This window comes from Fukomys damarensis, unplaced genomic scaffold, assembly GCF_012274545.1.
Source record: "Fukomys damarensis isolate Sample0158 unplaced genomic scaffold, DMR_v1.0_HiC HiC_scaffold_30, whole genome shotgun sequence".
Classification (NCBI taxonomy): domain Eukaryota; kingdom Metazoa; phylum Chordata; class Mammalia; order Rodentia; family Bathyergidae; genus Fukomys; species Fukomys damarensis.
Genome location: NW_022900942.1, coordinates 58,362,176 through 58,381,819, shown reverse-complemented (window position 1 = coordinate 58,381,819; position 19,644 = coordinate 58,362,176). Strand labels below are relative to the sequence as shown.

The 19,644-nt window shown below is 45.5% G+C and overlaps 1 protein-coding gene across 3 annotated transcripts in view; it reads right to left on the bottom strand.

Moving 5' to 3' along the window:
- Window positions 1–19,644, bottom strand: part of Tmem241 (transmembrane protein 241) — a 105,302-nt gene that overhangs the window by 34,632 nt on the left and 51,026 nt on the right. For 2 of the 3 annotated variants that reach the window (XM_010638719.2, XM_010638720.2), the window contains exons 13-14: window positions 18,510–18,579; window positions 14,956–15,049 (exon numbers count right to left, since the gene is read on the bottom strand). In XM_010638719.2, the coding sequence (XP_010637021.1) occupies window positions 14,956–15,049; window positions 18,510–18,579 (164 nt within the window). Of the gene's footprint in view, window positions 1–14,955; window positions 15,050–16,092; window positions 16,346–18,509; window positions 18,580–19,644 lie in introns of those variants that run through there. The other variant, XR_783196.2, reaches the window with a different exon arrangement.

Here is a 19,644-nt window from a genome sequence, read left to right as displayed (position 1 = left end):
ATTCCGTCTTTTGGGTAGGTGATAATTTCCCCTTGACTGGCGTATGAGTACTGCCCTCTGGTTTGGGGCTAGTACACACAAAGCTGCTATGGGCATCCCTGAATGTGCCTTTTAAACACGGCCTTACTGAGACACAACCACACCACTAGATTCAGCCTGGCCAAGGGCACAATTCAGGAGGCTTCGGCATACATAGCATCTAATTCTCTTGACACAGACAAACAGCTTCCCTTCTCTTGGATATGTTCCTGGAACGGAAACTACTGGCTTACAATGGAGATGTTGTTCAGCTTTAGAATTTTCTAGACCACAAGTGTCATTTCATGTCCTCACCCGCATTTGAAACTCAGTCTCTCACTGCAACCATTCTGGTGGCTCCGTGGTTCTACATCAGGGTTAATACCATTCTGCTTCCGTTCCCCCAACTTAATGCAAGCTGAAAGCTATAATTCCCTGCTGAGGACTCATCCAACAACCTTCAGAGTCGATACTGCTTTTTCTTTGCTTTGCTTTCTAAAAAATAAACACCCGTGTAGCACTTGCAAAGTATGAGATAAAATAAATGAGGACCCCTGAGTTACTTGAAAAATTGAAAAAAACGTATTTTAAAATCTTATAGTGCCACCTGCCTCTGGCAACTTTAAGTCTTTCTTGAAACTAGAATGGCAATGTAGAACAAAAAAGTAAAGACTGTCTATGACACCTCAGCAGCTCCCAGACTGCAGCTGAACGCAGAGTGCAGACAGTACTTCTAACCCTCTTCTCTCTACAAAAGAAAATGTCATCTTCGAGGAACAATGGCTAGCATTAACTGTTTAGCAGGTATTACTTTATAGAATCCTCACAACATTTCTGCAAAATATGTACAAGAGTCCTCATTTTACAGATGGTAAAACTGACACATGGGAAGCTCAAGCCATTCTGCCAGAGTGGGATTTTTTCATCTAGGTCCTTCTGTTTCTAATTGCTGGGTTATTTGTCCCTACTCTCTACTATGTATCTCACCTCCCTAGCCTGGAATGTGATAGGTCACTCTATTGACCTGCTGAATAAACTTGGGGACACAACATTTTCCCACCAAGATTCTTGATTGTTTTGGTTTGGTTTTCCGAGACAGGGTCTCACTATGTAGTTTTAGGCTGGCCCTAAACTCACTATGTAGCCCAGGCTGGCCACAAACTTGTGGCAATAGTCCTGCCTCAGCCTCCTGAGTGCTGGGATTACAGGTGTGCACAGCCCAGCTTCCCACAGAGCTACTTGAAAAATAAAACTTTGGGGCAAAGAAATCCATCACAAGAAATGCAAGCATTGAGACCAGGTTATATTTTGTGACTAATCACAGCCCAACCATAACTTGAGACAAATGATAAAAACCACGACCAACTTCATAGACACTTTGGGCTTCAGATGATCAACATAGATCGGGTCTGGGTGGCAACACCTCACTTCACTGCCAGGGCAGGGAATGCTCCCAAGAAGCACCCTTTGTCACTGACTATGGGTACAACAGGACACCCACTCCCTCTGTGCTCCAGACAAACTCCTTTTCTAATTCCTTGAGGCTTCTAGGTCCATGGGAAGGATAAAACACAGAAAATGCCAATGAAAGGTGAAATGTAACAGCTGCCAAAACCTTTCCTCTCAAATCCTAACATTTTAGGAGTATAAAGAGGGAAGCAGAGGGTTACAAACAGGAGCAAACATCTGGCAACTCGGAAAAGCAGAACAGACGTGGACGCAGTAAAATTTACAAGGTGAGAACGCGAGTCCTGATGTGGTGAGAACACCCTACACTCCCATCTGAAACAGATTTGTTTTCACAGATGGCAAATCCTCCTGCTCTGTGCATATTGTGAGACAAAGACGACCACAGTGCCCCGACCAAAGATTTCAAGTTCTAAGAAGAAAAATCTAACATGGGGTGAAAAAAGCCAAATGTTTTCATTCCTTTTTGGAGGTGAAACCGTACAAGAGATTGACCTGAGACCTGGAAATTATGGCTCCTGATTCCATTTTCACTGAACTTTTGCACAAGTACCTAAGATGTTACCAGGTTCTTTGCAGTTCTAATTATGTATGTGGAAAAAATAGGATACTGGACTCACTCTTTCAGCACTATTTCTAGAGTACTGGCTTTCACTTGGTGTCAGGGAAGTAACTGTGAATACGACATGATGTGATTTTTTAAAAAATGGTGACTATGTAAATTTCAAAACTTTTATTAAGACAAAAGACATATTACCATGAAGCCCTCTGAAAATGCTCCTCCTCACTTCAAACATACCTGTATCATTCTTGCCACTTTCTGAAGAGATTCTGGAAGTCCTCTCTGATAAGTGTCTTTGTGGCTGCCTCAATATTCAGAACCAATTCAAAATGTTTACAGTAATTTCTGTTAAATAAAAACATTATGTGTATCCTCATTCTTATTCACTGGACATGGCACTGTAGCGTGTCTCTAATCTTAATACAAGTTTTAAATTTTAATGTTCACCATATGTTTTGATTGCACCACAGGGCAATACAGCAGGTGGGTTGTTAGGAGGTGAAATTACCTAATTATTACTGTTACTTTGCTAACTGCTCTTTTATCCTTACTTTTCTTCTCCTGGCAGAGGTAAAGGAGAGTGGACAGCATTTCATTTACCAAATCATGACCAATTATCATGCCTGGAAAATTGTGCAGATGGTGCACAAAGGCCCATATAGGGAATAACAGCCTGCAGGAAGACAGGAAAGAGACAAGATGGGATTTTCCTGGACACAAATGCACCCATGGGCTCCCCACTGCCACACCTTCCAGCCAGAGCCACACCTCAAGAAGAGAGGCTTGGAAACAGCCAGGGAGAACCTGCTCCTCACACAATCGGCCTGCTCAACCCAACCCCTCCCCAGATGCACAAAAACAAGCAAATACAGTTACAAACTTATCCTAATGGCTAGTTGTGTTTACATGGTACAAGACAATTCATTATTGACTTAAAAACCTTTTCTTGGGCCTCACATTTAGCTCAGTGGTTCTACTTGCCTTGCAAGTGCAAGGTACCAAGTTTGATCCCTGGTACCAAAAAAATATATAAAAAAGGAAAGTTTTCTTGCCACATACTTGATTAGCTATTCTGGAGTTATCTAAAACATGTGCCCCTAAAGTCAAACACAGTCTACTTCATGTGAACAGAAATAATGCTGAAAATCTTAAGCTGGGAACTACTTACCTTGACTCTTCGTCTCCTGGGGATCAAAACCAATGGGAAAGATCTAAACCCAGCAGACAACCAGGTCAGTGCAAAGAGCCAGGACAGAGTCAGGAAGGGGAAAAAGCAAGTTTGAACTACTTCTTGTAAGAGAGGAGAGAGATATTCAACAGGAAAAAGTGAACGAATGGCTATTTATATTTTAAACAAATTCTACTTTAGAAGATAAAACAAGAAAACAAGTGTGAGGAGCCATCAGGATACCAGGCTACCGAGATGTCTCATGGAGTTGTCATTTCCACAAAGGAACAAGGAAAGAAGTAATACTAAAAATCTTTCAAACATCAAAACTTTCATGGATCAAAACTTAGCTTTCATAGGGAAGGGTGGAGGGGGTGTAAGAAGGGCAGGGGTAAGGGGAAAAAATAAGAACCAAGATACATCATGTAAAGGTACAAGATCTCAGTGATGAATGTAATTGTACTGTATACCTAAAAAGTACCAATAAACTCAATGAGAGAGAAAAAAACACTTAGCTTTCCCATAATCAATGTCTGCTTATTCGAATTTCTCAAGAACAGCTTCATTTTATTAGCTCTGACTGCTGCTCCTTGTCTCCCGCTGCAGCCCCTTGGCCCTAGGGACAGCCCGGCCTCTGGTTTGGGTACATGTAGAGCTGGCAGTGCTTGCTAACTGCCCTATGTTCGGCCACACCAGGGAAGCCATGTGTGAGGGATGCAGACTGAGGGTCTTTACAAGGAAAAGTGAATTGGAACAGAGTAATGGTACTTATGCAGAATGGAATAGAGACTAGAGATGCCCTTTGACTCAGGAGGGGTAATATCCCAAGACACCCATCATAGGCCAAAAATATTGTGTGAATACCACTAACCCACAGAGCACCCTAGCATGGCCACACAGCACAGGGCAGTGTCAGTGGTTTCCGAGACAGACAGCAGGGGGATGGGGACAGAATCTCACTAGCCTCAAAAAAGAGCAAAATCCAAAATGCCCATGTATGGTTTCTTCTGAATGCAACACTGCAAAGTCAAAACATCTTAAGCCACCAGGAGTTGGGGACAATTCATAAGGATATCACAAGAGTGCTGGGGCAATGGGAGTTATATCACCAGATACCCGCAGAATGCCATCTTTCTCGGTCTCTGAGGCAAGTGCGGCACACATGGCCAAGGTGTGGTGAAGAGGATAGGTTTACTCAAGCACTGGATCCCCACTGCGTCCGTGCCTCCTACAGCAGCTCCTCCCCAGGGGCCCTTGCAAACTTCCCAACTAACTCACTTTCATATTAGTCATTTTAAATTATCTGGGCTATGAACAGCACCCACAAAAGCCTTACAGTCAGGACATTTATAGAAATGGAAAGCAAGTAGAAAAGCAAATTCATTCTGGTCCAAAGTTGTGAGACCCGGGGTTGCTATCATACTTTTGCAACACAGAACATTGTGATGATCAATGGAACTAAAAATAGCCCAGAAAAAAAATATGAGCATATAACTAGAAACAGGAAAAACATCCAGCTTATCCAAAATAGCAAAATGTCCATTAATGTCCCTTCTCTATGAATTATTTTGACAATAAGAAATGGAATTTAAAATTTTTCTTCAATCCAAAACTGTATTTCCCCTCCCATGCATCCTCTGGGAAAACATTACTCATAAACAAGTAATTCCCACATAACTAACCCTTTGCCGCTGTTTCTACACGGCCTGACATTAACAGCAGCCCCTGAACTTGTCACTGCGTGTTTCTGTCGCCTCGTCAATGATGTCATGGAAAGACATCGACACGCTGTTATTACTGCCGAGCTCGAGGCCGTGGAGGAAATTATACCGCTGCATCTATGCTTTAATTTTCCATGAAAAACTATTCTCACTGCCACAGCTGCTTAGACATCAAAAAAAGAAAATGATTTCATTAGAAAACAGCCACAGTTAGATTTTTTTTTTCAGCGCACTCTTTCAACATAAAAGTTCAATTATAGCACGGTTTCATTTGGCTTCACCATTCCTTTCCATCAGACTATTCCAGGGCACTGGAAGATGTTGAACAACCAAAGGGAGAAAAGAAAAGGGATGTTAACCACGCTGCAAGCTCGTACATTCAAATGCGCTCCGTGATGCGGCAGGCACAGGGAGGGTGAGGAAGTGTGGTGAAGCCTGAAGAGCCGCAGACAGAGACCGAGGGGAGAGGTCGCCCCTTTTGCGATGCTCTTCTGCCATGGAGGAAGTGCAGAAGGCATCCAGGGACGGTGCCAATACGATGCGCAAGGCAACGGCAAGAACAGAAGGCAGTGAGTGCAGAGAGGCCAAGCGGGAGGAGGAGGAGAACACTTCAGCCCTGTCGCTGCCCTGTGCACACCTGACCTGGGGGAAAATCACATGAACGTTGTATTATGCTTTGAGGACTTCTTCTCCCGCAGCGCACCCTGGAACGCGTGTGCACTTTGCCGTACGGAGCCTCAGAACTCTGCTGACAGAACCTGAAACATCTGTCTACTTGTCACCTCCTCAGACACTCGAGGTGTGAGTCAGTGTGAATCCTTTGAACTTCCCTACATCTCAGAAATTTGGATGGGAAGTAAAACACTAGGCCATTTAGAAGTCAAGAAATCTGTGTGATCCCACATAAAAAACTACAGCTTAAAAAAAACAAAACTACCAGAGACAGTGGGGATTTTACCAGGGGTCTTGGAGACACTTAAGTATTCTGAACATTAAATCCTGCGTTGTATCTGTTGACAAGTTCGAGCTCTTATGAGTTTGTCCTATATTTAAAACAGATTGAAGTTTATCTAGTCAGCTGGGGTAGCCAACACTCCTTTTCAGCTCAATATCTTGGCGACAGGTCAAGAGATATCTCAACATACTGCTGATGAAATGACGACACAGACTCTGTTATTGTCATCACCCTGGCTCCTGCGACCTGGCAAGGCAGCCGGAGAGACAGGCAGTTGAAATTCAGAAAACTTCCCATTGCACTCAAGAGTTCAAAAGAATAAAGCAAACAGAGGCTGAAATTTACCACCAGGATCTTCCCGACTCTTGAGGGAAACTCTTACATGGGAAACACAGTCCAGGATGGCGGTCAGGTTACTCCACACGGAGTTGTTGTTATGGAGACAGCTTTGAAGGCTTTTGGGCACTGCCAGTGTATAATTAAGGCTGGCAGAGTGATCACAGAACAGCCAGCGGGGTGGTCTCCATGGCAACCACCAAACATACATTTTCACATACACAGCAACTGTTCTGAATCAATGACTCTTTATATAGGTTTAAAAACATTGTGAATGGTGCATCAATTGCTTCTTTTGTTACACAATGTCTCCTTAAACATGCTGTAAGAGACTTTGTTCTCATGCATGCTGAATTCTGAATTGAGAGCAGTAACTAGAGTAGTGGTTCATACCTGGATTCAATACCCAGAACTAGTGAATACGAATAGTAAATGCACACCCAGGAAATTGCTGTTTAATTTCATGAAAGAATGAAGCTGTTGTTTGACAGAGCCCAGAACTGCTCTGTCAACAGCTTGGTGTCACTAATCTAGGGCTGTCAATATATTTAATCCTCTCAATAAGGTGGACGTTATTATTATACTCGCTTATAGAAGAGAAAACTGATTCAAGTACCCAGAAAGTGGCAGACCTGCCTTAGTTAGGACTCTGACTTCCCACACACTGTGTGAAGCGTGCAGCCCCTCCCAGCTATTTTCACAGACATTACCTCACATACTCTTCTTTGAAACAATCGGGGGTCCAGATTGTAGCATTGTCTAACTTTGCAATATTCCTGCCTTTTGGTCCTTGTCTTCTTGCCCCACTTCTGCACCTGCGTCACACACAGGGTGGAAAATGCACAAAGGACCAGGTCCCCCAAGGCTCACACCACCTTCCACCTGGACCATGGAACAGCTTTCTATCCTGAGGAGCAACAGGGAGGAAAATCCCGTTCAGTGTGGATTCTGACCGTCCACACTAAGCAAAACGAAGGACCGAGGTTCTAATAAGCTGACATCACCTCTTCTGTGAGAGACGGTGGGGCTTGGTGAAGGTATGAAAGAAGGTCAGCCTGCTGAGAGTCCCCAACTATACCCTGATCAGCTCTACTAAATCATTTTAAAATCTGGCAAATGCTTCGTTAAGTAGGTAATTATCATTAATGATACGGCTCCTGGAAGATCACTATGTAATGCTATAACTGGATATAAACGCCATCAACATTTAGTCTTGAATATCAAGAGTTATGGTTCAGATCTAACATGTCCCCCAAAATTTCTCCATTGAAGAATTCACAGCGGATGTGGTGTTAGGAGCAGGGATCTGAGTGGAGATGGCCCTGGGGGTGTGACAAAGCAGGTGTACTTAGTCCTGGCTTCTCCTCTCCTCTCTGATCCTGGCTGCCATGGCTGAGTACCTTGCGCTCTGCCTGGGCCCTTCCATCCTGCCATCTCTGCTCTGGAGCCAGTCAACCATGAAACCGTCCGCCAAAAACTCTCCTCCTTTAAGAAGCGTGTGTGGTGTATTTTGTCCCAGTTATAAGAAAGTGACTAAGACAATCAGATCGCACTCAGAGCTCATCAGAATCTAGACTCTACTTTATGGATGAACCTAGAGGATTAGAGGGTGTCTTAGTCTACTTGGGCTGCTATCACAAAATACCAGAGGCTGGTAGCTTATTAAACAGAAAAATGCCTTTTTTTCACAGTTCTGGAGACTGGGAAGGTCAAGATTAAGCTGCCACAGACCAATTTCTCACAGACGGTGCCCTCTCTGTCTGTGTCCTCACAAGGTGGAAGGGGGAAGAGGCAGCTCTTTGGGGCCTTTTTTATAAGAACACTAATGCCAGGTGTAAGGACCCTGCCTTCAGGAGCTCATCCCTTTCCCAAGGCCTCATCTCCTGTACCACTGCCTTGGAAATTAGAATGTCAACCACAAACTCTAGGGAGACACAAGCATTCAGACCACAGCTGAACGATTCGGTGAAGAGCAGTAACGTCAGAGAGTCCTCTTGCCTTTCCCCTTAAAACGCCAGCACCTGGGCCACACAGCCCAAAAGAAGACCAGAGCCTTGATGCGTCTCCTCTCACTGATCACCGCCTTCTGGCACAGATCTGGAAAAGGCTGTTTTACTTAAAGCTTCTGCAGACTACTGAAACCTGTTCTGCTCATTTCCCTCCTTCTCCAGCGTGTCTCATCTAAGTCTCTTTATAAATGGCTTTCTTTGTTCCTAGCTTTGAGTACACCCAGGGCTTTTTCCTGGAAAAGATATCTTTATGAGATCTGGCCACAGTCACAGTCTTCTACCCACTCCTTCATGGAGCACAGTGTTTAGGGTTCATCTTCTACGCACTCCCTCCTGGCTTACACTAAAACGGTTTTCTCAGAGACCAGCGGCAGCCTTGCTCCCGTTTCTTCTCCGTCGGGCTCCTGATCCCTGGCTGGCATTTCTGCACCGCTTCTTCCCACCCTTCCTTAAACCTCCACACTGAGCTCTCCTGCTTCCCCTTCTGCCGTGGGGCTGTCACTCGTCTCTCCTGCTCGTTCCTGGTGGCCGGGGTGTAGGTGTCTCCCCAGAAAAGCCGTCTCTGCTCTTCTCACCCTCCCAGCAAGCTCCACTATCAATTCACTTTCCCGACGTCCGTAGGCAAAGCCCCAGCGGCCACGCAACATGGGTTCGCACCCACATCCCACCCCAGCTTCCAACCCAACATTCTGTCACACACGTGTCTAGGGGACCCTTCACCAGCTCCACACCACCCCGGCTCTTCCACCTCACCCCCACGTCTGTCTGTCCCCAGCCACCCACCTCCCAGCCGCTCGCCATCTTCCCTGCCTATCACTGCCAATGTCCACACTGTCACCATCCACCTCCATCTTTCCTAAAATGATGTCTGTGTTATCTAATTCTTTCACCATGTCATAAAACAATTATAAATTAAATTCTTAAAATTTATTTTCCTGCAAATTGTCGGTCAAGTTTGACTTTTTCGCCTTTGCTCTTGGTTCTGCTGCCTTGAGCACTCTTTCCCCTCTTTCCTGCTCAACATCATCCACCACTAGTCGGCTCATCCAGCGGTGCACGATGGCCTCCACAGAGCTGCGCTGCCTGTGTGACTCTCTGGTACCCAGTTGCACCCTGTACCTCCATGCTCCCCGCCTCCTCTGGTCCACTTTATGTAGCAAGCTTCTCCACCTGCTTGTCCCACATGAGGCACCGTCTCTCATCCCAGAAGGCCTCACTCCCTTCTTCTGCCTTTCCCATGCACCAATGACCCCGCATGAGCCCATCCCTGTCACCCAACGTGGCACTAGCTTCTGTGAGCCGTCTCTTGTTACTCCAGTCTTCTTCTCCAGTTATAACAGGCCTTAAGCATATAGACATCGCACACACAAAGGCGTGTGTGTCTCCCTCCCATGACAGTCAGATACACAACAGGTTTCCCTAAAGAATCGCTGCTTGGCTAGTAGAGCCACATTCCACAGAGAACCCTTGATAGGACAGCCTTCTACTGCTCCCAAAATATAAGAATCTAATATGTCCTAAATCCTACGGACCCACGAGCTGTTCCAGACTGGCAGTAAATTATGACACACTTTTGGGGAAGGGCTAGAGGAGGCAAGCGAGGGGTCTAGGTTACAGTATGTAAGGAGGTGCTTATTCCCTCTGGGTGCTGACTGGTACCACCAGGCCCTGACAGTGAGAGCCACCCTAGTCCAGGCCCTGCATACACAAAAGATGAAACTCTAATGATCAGAAAACAAATGAAATGAAATCACCAGACCTATCCTAAGCAAGCTAAAGACAAATAATTTCCCCAGGGCAATCACAAGAGCAAACTTGATTTCCTGGTCTGTCACTGTCTTCAGGGCATGAAATGGTGATATGATGACAATTATGGCATTTTCCTCAGAGGAGGTGAGCATCCCTACAGAGGCAGCTTTTGGAGGGCAGTGCATACTGGACACTCAGGACCCTTCCCCACTTGTCCTGCACCAACTCACTCAGGCCCTGGCTGCTTCTTCTCAATGAAACTGAGGGCCTGTGAGTCTGGTACTAAATGACAAGGCACAGCTCACTCTAGGACAAATCTCATGGCAGGACTTAAATCTGCTGGAGAGACCACCAGGGGAAAAACGAAAACTTGTGCTGCCTTATACATCCCCACATTTCATTGCTTTTCTCTTAATTTCATTCACTTTTCCTGTAGCAACCCTTCACATGGCAAGCAAGATGCCAGGATTTTATAGGTGTACATACTGTAGACTTCATTTCCTGAAGTTACCAAAGTGAAGAGGGAGAAAAAAATTTTTTAAAGGCTACTAAATATTCTGATATTTTTAGTTTCTTAAAATGTTTTGCAAATTTCCAGAGAGGAAAACATAATAGTGATTTAAAACGGGTTAGAAGACAATCACCCCCCTCACGGTAGGCATTCCCAATCCAGAAGATAATGAGGAAGGTGAGGACTGGAGAGAGATGCGGGTGCCTCCTCTCAGAACTTGGGGACTACAGAGGTGACGAGACAACATGCAACATGGCTGAGAATGGGTCTTCTGGGGACCCAGAAGAAGGCACCCTCAGCCCTGCAAAAGACTTCCCTGCTCTGTATGTTTGAATCTTTCTCAGACTGCAAGTCTCCTCTGGCACTGATGGGACATCCTTCTGAATCACTTTCTGACCATTCTGGTGTCGCTAGGGTCATAACAACATCATGGGAAACGGTGAACGACCAAGTGCAATGGAGCTGGATTTCAAATGTCGCAGTTTTACACGTGTAGGTGGATATGTATTCTACCATCTAGGATCGCAGCGCTTGCTTTCAATAGAAGAGAAAAAGAAGAGAGACTGCTTGATCTCTGAAAGAGACAGTAATGGCTGAGAGAGACCTTAACAGCTCATCTAATCCAATCCTCCACATTTAAGAATGATTAGCATTAAACCATGCCAGGCAATGAAAAAGCCTCCATCTTATAAACCTCCCTTAGAGTTTAGTGGAAAAATAAAAAGGACACTCATAGCACTGGTGGTGAGGAGAAGAAAATGGCAGCAAATTGTAAAAGACAAGCATGAGTTTAGAGCGCTCACATTTTACAGCTTCCAGGGATGGTTTCTACACCATGAGAGTCACCTATTGTAAATGTAAAAACAATGACTCTTTCCTTTTTCTTGAGGTGCTAGGGATTGAACCCAGGGCCTTGTGCATAGTAATCAAGCATGCTATCTTTAGGCTACACCCACTCCCCTAAAGTGCAATTGCTTTAATGATCACATTTAATTAATTTAAATGACTGTGGAACCATCCTGACAATCCGGTTTTAGAAAACTTCCATTACCCAGGAAAACTCCCTCAAGCCCATCGGTAGTCAATTTGTTCCAAGAAACCATCTCTATAGATTTTTGTTTTCTGGGCATTTCACATAAAAGGGAATAATAGTATGTGTAATGTGTAGCTTCTCTTAGGGATTCACCTCTGTCATAGCAATGTATGAATAGCTCATTCTTTATTTATTTTTTTTTAAATTTTTTGACACAGGGTCTCACTATGTAGTTGAGACTGACCTGGAACTCACTGTGTAGCCCAGGCTGGTCTCGAACTCTCAGCCTCCCAAGTACTGGGATTACAGGCGTGTGCCACCATGCCCGGCTCATTCTTTATTATTGACTAGTATCCCAGTGTATGGATATATGTATCTTGTCTGTCCACTTGTTAATAAATACACATTTAGATTGTTTCCAGTTTGGGGCTGATATGAATAATGCTGCTCTAAATACCCATGCATAAGGCTTTTACATTTTCATTTCTCTTGAGTAGATTCATAAAAACAGATTTGCTGAGTTGTAATAATTTTGTGTTTAACCTCTTAAGAACATACCAAACTGTTCACCAAAGTGGCTATATGCATATCCCCCAGAAATGCAAGGGTTCCAGTTTTTCCACATTCTCATTTTCAGCCTGTTTATATCTTGGTATTTAAAGTGTGCCTCTCATGGACAGTATATACTCAAGTCTCGCTTTTTTAAATCCAATCTGATAATCTCTATCTTTTGAATAGGTATTTCATCCACTCATATTTAATGTAATTGTTGATATGGCTGCTAGATACACATCTCTCAGTCCTTATAGATCTGGAAATATATTTAACTTTCACATTTGAATTCAGTCTTGCTGTACATTAAATTCTTGGGTGACAGGTTTTTCTTTCAGCACGTGTCATCATACTGCCTCCTGGCTGCCACCGTCTTTGATGAGAAGTTGCCATTAATTGCATTGTTTTCCTTCACATATGCAAAATCTTTTTTTTTTCTTTTTTTCTTTTTCCTTCTTTTTGGTGCTTTTAAGATTTTTCTCTTTGTTTTCTAGCAGTGTTACTAGAATTTGTCTAGGTAAAGTTCTTTTTCATTATTGTGGCTTCTTGAACTCACTGAGTCTGTAAGTTAATTTTTTTTCATCAAATGCAGGCTTTCTGCCATTGTTTCTTCAGATAGTTTTTCTATCCCTATGTCCTCTTCTTTTGGGATTGTCATTCCACAAACACTGCTATCCTTCATCAACTACAGGTCTCTGAGGCTCTGTTCACATCCTTTCAACTTCTTTTTTAAAAAATCTTTCTTACTTAGATTGAAAAATTTATTTTGCTATACCTTCTGGTTCATCCACTCTGTCTTCTTCCATCTCAAATCTGTTGTTGAGTCTCTCTAGAGAATTTTCATTTCAGTCATTATATTCTTAGAATCCAGAATTTCCATTCCTACCTTTAAAAATGATTTATATCTCTTTATTGAATTCTATATTCACTGAGCCTTTAATCCTTTAAATGTGGGTGCCTTCCAATCTCTGAACATATTTAAGTACTTTTCAGTGCTTTTTGCCTAAATCTTATATCTATGGATAGACATTCACAGCTGGTCTCTATGGACTGTTCTTTTCCTGCACACGGGCCACATTCTGCTTCTCTAAATGTCTCTAATCTTTGGTTGAATTCTGGGCATTTAAGAGAATATGTGGCAGCAACTGGATTCTGATGTTTCCCACAAAAGCTGTTATTATTGTTTTGCTTATTTAGCAATTTTCTAAGACTAAGTCTGTGAAATCTGTCTTCCGAGTAAGGTACGCTGCTGATATCTGTACTAATTTTTTCCTTGTTTTTATTTCTAAGTGAATGCTAAGGGTCATCTCTATGTCTGAACAGTTTCACGTTCTGGCAAAGACTAGTCTAGGGTTTTGCTCAAACACCTCAAGCCAGAAAGGCTTCTCTTTGCCTGTGATTCTGCGTGTGGGCTGCAGAGCTTGTTCAAACTTCAGGCTGTGTTCGTGTCCACCTTGGCCTTTGCTTTCTGCTGCCGGCTGTCTCACATCTCCTGTGAGTGTGCACGCAGGAGTCACCGGCCAGGGGATGTGTGGGTGTCGTGGCCCTGCTCCATCTTCACAGCTCATGCACACAGACTAGATCAAGTTCAACCTGGGATATGTGAAGAGCTAGGAAGTCCCTAATGGCTCTCTCACCTCCCAGAACCACTTAAGTCACCAACAAGACCACTGGTCCATTGCTTGATCCAAGGAGGACTCCAAACTCAAGCTAGTGGAACTTTTGGCCTATCCTCCCCTTCTACCACCAATGAAGGGGCCCCTTCCGGAAGCAGCGGCAAGGTGTGGGTTCCACAGCCTGCTCTGCTCTGGCTGGACCATCACACTGACGAGCTGGCAGGAGGAGGGAATAGGGCACAAAGACAAGCATATCGCGAAACCTTTCAGCTCCTACCCAAAGCTCAGTAGTTTCTATGAACAGATGCTTCTGAGGCTGTTTTATGCCTGTAATTCATTTTCAGAGTATGGAAACGAATGCTGTGGACAGACTTTTTCCAGATTTCTAGTTGGTTTTGGAGAACAGATTTTGTCAACCTCTTCGCTCTCTCATTCTAGAAATCAATTATCTCAAGCGTTTTTACATTGTGCTGGAACCAGAATTATTAATGCTATTAAAAGTAGACCATGTAGGTGAAAATATCACTATTGAATCTTATTTCCAAAGAAAAATGTGTGGTTCCCCCCCACACCATGAGTGAAGGCACAAGTTTCAATGATTATTTCATTAGATGAAATTGACTGGGAAATCTCACTTCTCAGAAGCAACACCTCTGGCCCTGGGCCTTGCTCCTTCAAGGTGACACAAGGAATGGATGTGAGGGATATAAAGCCCACGCATTTGCATTCCAACAGTGCTGCTAGTCTACTCCTGTCCTTTCGCAGTTCCTCCACCTTTCTTTTATTCTGCTTCATCCATGGTCATTCAGACACACACTGGGCATTCTTGTAACCATCCCTCTTCTGAAGGCTCCATCCAAGCCTTCCAACCCAGACATTTCTGCAATTTTTCCTTCCTCTCTCAGCCCAGGCAGGCTGAGTCTTCTTGTGTAAGTCACTTGAGCTCTGGACACCCCCAGGAAGGAATAAGAACTGCCCTGGGCACCTGGAAGTCCAGTCCTAAGGGCTAGAGAAGGCTCAAGGGATCATTTAGAAAAAGCTCTCATTTTCAGACAGGTAAATGAAGCCTCATGGAAGTTAAGGGGGCTAACCTGGTCATCTCCTGATAATGCTGAAATATGCCATGCTGAGCAAACAGGGAGAAGGCCTCAGGAACTGCTTCCTGAGTTAGGCGAATGATCAGGCTGAGGGCAGGTGACTGAGGACACCACCACGCACACCCCAGACAGAGCTCTCCTTGCCCACCCCTCTCTCTTACCTTAGCCAAGAAGATCCAGGCTGCACACTGCCCAGGGGCCATGAGGCTCTGCAGCTTTACTGTGCTGAGCATGAGCAGGAAGCCGAGAACCCCACTGGAAGGAGAAGACACTGTCTAATTAGTAGGCTGTCTTCCCTTGGTCATCAGCTCACTAGTTTCCATTCCATTCTTTTTTCTTTTTGGTACTGGGGATTGAACTCAGGACCTTGTACTTGAGAGGCAGGTGGCAGAACCACTGAGCTGAATCCCCAGCCCTAGTTTCCATTCCATTCTACTAGTCAAGTTCTGATGATTCACATCTGTGTTTCCTAGTCATCTCTGGGTAAAAATAGCCAAGACTGGGCCAGGGATTTAGCTCAGTGGTGCCACCACCTGCCTGGAAAGCACATGCTCCTGAGTTTAATTCCCAGGAACCCCCCCACCATCCCCCAAAAGCTAAGACTTAGAAACCCACGAAGCTTTACTTTGCTAAGGAGCCAGGATGAGCACATTTCATTGCAAGGATAGAAGGCAGAAATTTAAGAGGTCTCTGGCTAAATCACAAAAACACAAAACATAGATGATAATTAGCTGTAGAGCTTGGTGCTTGTCAAGGAAGGATCTAATTTCATTTAAGCAAAACAAACTGGCAGGTAAGGTTTCCAGTTCTCTGTGCCAGAAAAGGTCTGGACAGAGCCCTGGACTGAAGGGAGGGCTGCTTCCAGCAACACTGGCTGAGGCCACAAGTCCCTGGCCAGGCCATCCTCCACAGAAACCTCACGTGACACCAGGCACCTGCGTGGGAAGGGAAAGAGCCCAGCAGCAGGAGCCTGGGGCCACTCAGAGGTCTGGATCACACAGGCATCGCACCACAGGCGACAAGGAGGCAGTGCCTGTGCTGCAACCACTTTCCAGAGTGTCACCGTCCTCGTGTAGGAGACAGGAAAACTGCAGAAGAGATGAGGCAGAAAGACTGCAGGACAGAGACGCAGGTGGACTGGCTTCTTGCGCAGATGTGCAGGTAGTGGACTGCGTGTAACTTTTGTTGGAACAAAGTGGGAGAGTAAGGGAGGTGACTGTTCTCCAAGCCGGAGAGGGGGTCACGTGCGCTGTACTTCATTTCTACCCCCAGAGATTGGCACCGCACTTCCCTCTGACCTTTATTACAGTCGCTGGTGTGTGGTCCCAATGGATCACAGCTGAGCGGGAAGGGCAGGTCTTGGGCTGCTCGCTGCATTTGCCCCCAAAGGAGCTAACACAGTGGTTTGTTCATAGCAGGTATTAAGTAAATGTCAGGTTGCACTGCAAGCTGGGTGAACTGAATCAAACACAGCTGGGGCCAAATTTCAGAAATGCAACGGATGAGCCTGGTTTCACAGCCACATTCTTGGCATCAGGTTCTCCCAGTGACCTGTAAAGTTATTCACATTTGTGTCTGCAGTCGTGGCAGGCTGGAAGGCTGCAGACGGAGGCAGCAAGTCCTACACCCCAAAGGCAAAGAGGCCTGTGGGTAAGCAGCTCTCTCACCAATCGGATCAGTCTGCAGTCCTACTCTCAGCTGTGCTCACCGACCCGGTGACCTTGACCTAATCTCTGCCGCCCCTCCTTTACCTAAGCGGAATAGGCAAAACAGTCCTCATCCTGTCTTACAGGACCCAGAGACTTAGTTCCAAAGTTTTCCTTTTTTAACAAGGAAACTGAGGCCCAGGTACAGTTAGAAGCCAGTTTTCCATGGCTCTTGAAACCTCACCAAGTTCATGAGTCCTTGACCAGCTAGAGTGAGATGCCCTGCTTGACCACAGAGCGAGGGCAGGGTAAAGCGAGGCAGCAGTGCCCCAGAGCTCCCCTTTGCTGGACCCACCCCCGCATCCGAGGAGGTAACCACACCCCAAGTGCTGCCCAGGCTCACAAACCTCCTTGCCCTCCGTTCTTCGCCTCCCTGCTCCCTCCCCTTCCTGCCAGGAGACACTAGTTCCAGTTTGAAACCAAGGAGCTGAGAGAAGCGGCCAGGACTCTCTCCCATTGCCTGGCTTGTTAGGCTGTGAACCATTTTGGCATCGTCACAGCTCTTTCTCCTTCCACTTTCAGCCCTCCCACCACCTGCTAGGGAGGTAGCTCTGAAAAGCACAGGAAGGACCACTGGAGCAAAGGAGCCTGGGAACAAGAGATACCCTGTTTGTGGGGAGTCCCTAGATTCTGGCTCCTTTGTCAACCTCAGGTCTCCATGATTCCTGCTAGGCTCCCCTAAAACCACCTGAAGGTGTCACCTCAGAGTACAGCCATGGAAGAGCCACTGAAATGATATGGGAAAACTGGACACATTTCAAAAGAGGTTACACTTTATACTGAAGCCAAGAAGCAGGGGTAATGTGAAATACAGAGTTTAATCAGTTCAAGCAAGGATGTCCAAGTCTTTAAAGTAAAAAGGCCTGGTTTATCATGTTGGGTTCTAAGAAAGCTGTGGATCAAGAGGGGCAGAAATAAAGCCACAATATCACTATATCAACCCACAAAACCAACACCTATGAGCTACCCAAACAGTTGCTGACCTTCCCTCCATACCTGCCTGTTGGTGCCACCAAATAATCACGTTCAAAGGGAAACAGACCCCAGGCCCCAGAGCAGCGCTAGGACTCCTGATGTGGAACCCCAGCTAAGGGCAGGCAAACCAGCCTCACCAAAGTGACAGAAGCAGGAGGACACAGCCCATTAGTGCTTTCCTGAAACTCTCTGAGTGATAAATAAAAGCATTTGGAGGCTCACATGCAGAAAACTCTGTAATACGGCATCTTTTTCCCCCTTTGCCCTGAACACCTGAGGCGCGCATGACATACCCCACAAGAAACCCTACCTCCCACTTCTCCATAAAGACTCACTGCTTCACAGGGTACCCTTTATTGTGTGTGAACGGAGTAATTACAGTGGATCTGAGCAGGTAGTAATACTGGCCACCATTACTGGGCCAGGCACAACACTTAAGACTTTATATACATATTTGATTTGAGGCAAACAATAACCCTCCATTGGTACTATTTTTCTATTTTACAGACTTTACACATTTAGCAGCAGCAATCCTGGGATTCAACCCAGGTCTGCTCTACCACATCAGAATGCAAGCTGTTGGTTTGTTTTTGAGACAGGGTCTCACTATGTAATTCAAGCTGGCCTTGGGCTCACTATGTAGCCCATACTGGCCACAAACTCCTACCGTTCCTCCTGCTTCAGCCTCCCAAGTGCTGGGATTACCGGCATGTGCCATCACACCTAGCTTCGTTTCATCAGTTTTATACACTGAAGTTCTGAAATTTGCTTGTGGAGAGACTAGAACTGGGGGAAGCCACTTGCTCAGTAAGTTTGAGAACCACCACCTGTGGGCAGGCCAGGGATGCTCACTGTACCCAGGCTGACCCTGAGCACTCATAGGTGTCCGGTGAAACCTGCTGGGGACAGGAACTGTTTCCCAGCCACATCAGCCACCGCTGGGCTTTGCCACTCATTCGGGTCATTGGTAATGACCGTGGACTTCACAGAGACAGAGACATGGAGGGACACTGGAATGGCATGCTCAAGGTTACCTGGCACAGCAGCTGCCGTGGAATCTGTAGAAATACAGGAACGGGAAGTCCAGGACGCTGAAGAGGTCACCTGCAGAGCACAGCCATGATATGACAATGGGTCCCTCTGTACCCCATGGGCCCCTGCACCCACTGTCCTGAGAAACCAAGGCGAGGGTGTGTGGCACAGCAGCCCTCCACCAATGAGCTGTCTCGCACTGGATTTGCCAGGGACAATGCCATTGGCAGTGCTGTTTAATACAAACCTCATAATAATAATGCCTGTCTAGTGACAGCCTGCCTTAAGCAGGGACCTCTGCTAAGCGCTTTATGCCTTCATCACCCTGTTTCCACAACTGTGAGGCTCTGTTGTCCCCATTTAAACTGGAGCTCAGGGAAGAGAGGGTACAAAAGATTGCATAAGTCTTGAACCACAAAGACAGAATGTGTACCCCAGTCACTCCAGACCCGCCTCCTTGCCCCAGGAACAATGTGGGGGCAGCGGGGTCTTCTTTTAGGATTTTTTTTTTTTGGCCTATGTCTAAAAAAAGAACATGAATGCATTCCCCTGACATCTTTTTTTCATTTTTGTGCTTAATTACTGCACAAACAGCACAGGGGCCAGACCCATTGTGCATATTCATTTTAGGGTAAGGTCCAAAGGGCACATTTATTTCTTGTGAAGTAAGATCATTCTTTTAGTTCCACTTGGTACAAGAGGAAATAATCACACATATTGGCTGCTTCCCTCTCTGGAATTTGAACTTGGTCACAAACAAGAAGTCAGGAGATTAAAAAAGCAGAAAGCCTTCCAAAAATATCCTGAGAAAAGGAATTAAGCATTTCTATAGCGGAGAGCTTAATCCTTCCAATGCGGAATTCCTGACACTCGGCAGGAGGCAGGAGCTCAGGATGCTGGGGCTTGGTTGTCTCTCAGTCCTGGTGGACTGCAGTTCCCTAAGCATCCTGGGTTGTAGGGTGTGGAGGGAGTGTAGGCGGTGTCCCCTTCCCTGCTATGACCACTAAGCATTCCGCTTCTGTACTTCCTGGGAGACTAAGTGACCTCAGGTGATTCACTCATGGAAAGGCAGTTCTGAGCTCTACTTCTCTGGAAAGTTATTTCTTATTGTGACTGTTATCTTTGGGTGTGTATGCA